At 36.6% G+C, this 3,136-nt stretch overlaps 1 protein-coding gene across 1 annotated transcript in view; it reads right to left on the reverse strand.

Moving 5' to 3' along the window:
- Positions 1 to 2,662: 2,662 nt before the first annotated feature.
- Positions 2,663 to 3,136, reverse strand: part of TRIADDRAFT_34439 (uncharacterized protein) — a gene marked incomplete at both ends in the record, with an annotated part of 6,431 nt that continues 5,957 nt past the window's right edge. The window contains one exon of the mRNA XM_002118550.1: positions 2,663 to 2,800. Within this exon, the coding sequence (XP_002118586.1) occupies positions 2,663 to 2,800 (138 nt within the window). The remainder of the gene's footprint in view (positions 2,801 to 3,136) is intronic.

The following is a 3,136-nucleotide window of genomic DNA, read 5'->3' on the forward strand; positions in this document are numbered from 1 at the left end:
TATCTCTTGCATCATATCATCAACTATATTATGCTCTATTTTGATATAGGATAAGATTGGTCTATGAGATCAAGGTAGAAGCTGTATGCCAGTAAAAAGTTGGCCCAAGTCAGGGCCTAGTGGTGATAAAGCTGTCCATCAGTATCATCGATAAGTAGCATACTGCTGTCGATCGAGGTAGTCCAATACACTAATCGTATAAAGGTATTTGTATGGAGATGGATATATCATATGACAGTGAACGAGTTCAGTTCTGCAGTCTACATGTTATTTTCGCTTGAAAAAAATGTGAGGAGTAAGAAAGTTGATTGAACGACAGTTAATATCATGGTCATAAGAAAAGTGAAGATAGTGTAATCCTAACACAGCAGCAATCCTATGTTATTGGACTACCAATAGTGGATTGCAACTAACGATCAGAGCAGAGAACGAGTTCAGTTCTGCAGTCTACATGTTAATTTCGCCTGAAAAAAAATGTGAGGAGTACGAAAGCTGATTGAACTACAGTTAATATCATGGTCATAAGAAAAGTGAAGATAGTGTAATCCTAACACAGCAGCAATCCTATTTTATTGGACTACCAATAGTGGATTGCAACCAACGATCGACTAAGATATTCGCGTACTAGCGGTGTAGTACTCAGTCGTAGTCATTACTATAATACAAGACCTGCTAACATGCTTTCGATTCAATACAAAAATATAGCCTGTCATTAAGCACAACTATCAAGGCGATAACATTGAGTTATTAGACAAATCAATCTATTCCTATATTAACTACATCTACACAGATAGAAAATAAAGATATTGGCAATATTCATGTTGTAAAATGAGTAAGTTGTTGTTCCAAATGAAGACTGCGGGACAAGGCAGCTCATTGGAACAACAGTAGGACAATGTGCATAAAGGAAAAGAGGTCGATTAATGATTGCTATTCAATCCTTGCTCAAGAATTGGCAATCATCACACCATCTATCATTCAATCAACATATCATCATTCCCAAAATAGTGTAATACGATAGTATTGACGCTAAAATTATCGAGAAATTTTACCTGAACGCCATTAGGTTGCTTAATTGCCATCATCAAGCTACATAACAAGAGACATTAGGCTCGTAATCATGAGCGTAGAGGGTAGCTAATGTATAAGGNGAAAACTTTTGATTGCGTACGCTACAGTATGGAGAAAAAAAAGACAGCCAGCCAGTGGCAGTAGCAGAGGTTGCGCAGTCGCAGTGGAAATAGACTAATTTCCAAGTTTCAATGACTGTCGTATTCAATTCTCATACTGTCCACTACTAAGCTACTCAGTCATGTATTAGCAACCAAACAACAGACTAGACTAGGATAAAAGGAAACGAGAGCTTGCAAATGTAGATGAATGCTTGAATACCCCATAGTTGAGCGTCTCATTATTACTAGTTAGAGTGGTGCGCGGTCAATTAAACGCTACAGTGCTGTAGCCTGTAGTACTACAGTACTGTACACTGTGTACAGGTATGAGCCACTTTTCTTTCTTCAAGGTGCTATTCGCCAATATAAATTGTAGTAAAGCTGCACAATTTGAGGAAAATTATATATATATATATATACAGATAGATACTAACGTAACTGTTCCAGATCTTACTGTAATCAGAAATTCAGTACTGTCTGTACTGCTGTCTTTATTATTGTACTTTTTGAGCGTCTCGTTATTATTAGTTAGAGTGGTGCGCGGTCAATTACGTTACAGTGCCGTAGCCTGTAGTACTACAGTACTGTACACTGTGTACAGGTATGAGCCACTTTTCTTTCTTCAAGGTGCTATTCGCCAATATAAATTGTAGTAAAGCTGCACAATTTGCCGAAAATTATACATATATATATATATACAGATAGATACTAACGTAACTGTTCCAGATCTTACTGTAATCAGAAATTCAGTACTGTCTATACTGCTGTCTTTATTATTGTACTTTTTGAGCGTCTCGTTATTATTAGTTAGAGTGGTGCGCGGTCAATTACGTTACAGTGCCGTAGCCTGTAGTACTACAGTACAGTACAGTACTGTACACTGTGTACAGGTATGAGCCACTTTTCTTTCTTCAAGGTGCTATTCGCCAATATAAATTGTAGTAAAGCTGCACAATTTGAGGAAAATTATATATATATATATGTTTATATATATATACAGATAGATACTAACGTAACTGTTCAAGATCTTACTGCAACCAGAAATTCAGTACTGTCGGTACTGCTGTCTTTATTATTGTACTTAAACAGCTATAACTGACTGACGGTAGAAAAATCGGAAAAATCGACAAAAAAAAGGTGCGCACCATTCTACGGAACGGAATCACCAATTAAAAAAAAGGCAAATCAGATTTATCTTTCAGTACAACTCGCGTAGGGTACAGTGTCTGTGCTCTATCATGGACTATTGTACTAAATACTTACAAGTATTGGGGGTCTAGGACAATTGACCGCTGTACAATGTAGTAATGTAGTCTAGGATAGAAACAGTATCAATATAGATTTGATATTGTGAGGATGAATTGAATACTTTGCAGCGTTCAATCCTTGACACTGTAAAATTAATTGAATGCAGTAAAGTATCTGTTTCGATATTACCAGGGTAGATTAAATACTTTACAGCATTCAATCCTATACAGCGTCAAATTAATTTAATTTAATACGGTAAATTGTCTGCAGTAAATTATTCGGGTTTCGTCCATGACGATGTTAGTCTCCGAGCTGCAACCTTGGTGATACAGTGTATTGTACAGTATGTACTGTACACTGTACACTGTACAGTACACATTCTTCTCGGTAGTGACTTTTTACGGAACTGTGTATTGAAGTATAGTACGCATGCACAATGTTTCAATGCATGATCGCCATGACAACCATTTCGTTTGTATACTACTGTGTACGACTACCGATAAGCTGACTTTAAAATTCTAGTCATTTCTCAAGAATATTTTAACTACAGTAACGCTTAAGCTGCAGCAAATTCCTGATTAACGGTTACATTGCCCCCATCGTAACGTAGACACTTATTTCTTGTAATTAATATACAATTATATATCTGTAAACCATGTCTGACATATCCGAAGAATATGAAGAGGAAGATCAAGGCCCAAATTTGGGGGTAAGAA

The sequence above is a fragment of the Trichoplax adhaerens genome, genomic scaffold (genome assembly GCF_000150275.1).
Source record: "Trichoplax adhaerens TRIADscaffold_194 genomic scaffold, whole genome shotgun sequence".
Lineage (NCBI taxonomy): Eukaryota > Metazoa > Placozoa > Uniplacotomia > Trichoplacea > Trichoplacidae > Trichoplax > Trichoplax adhaerens.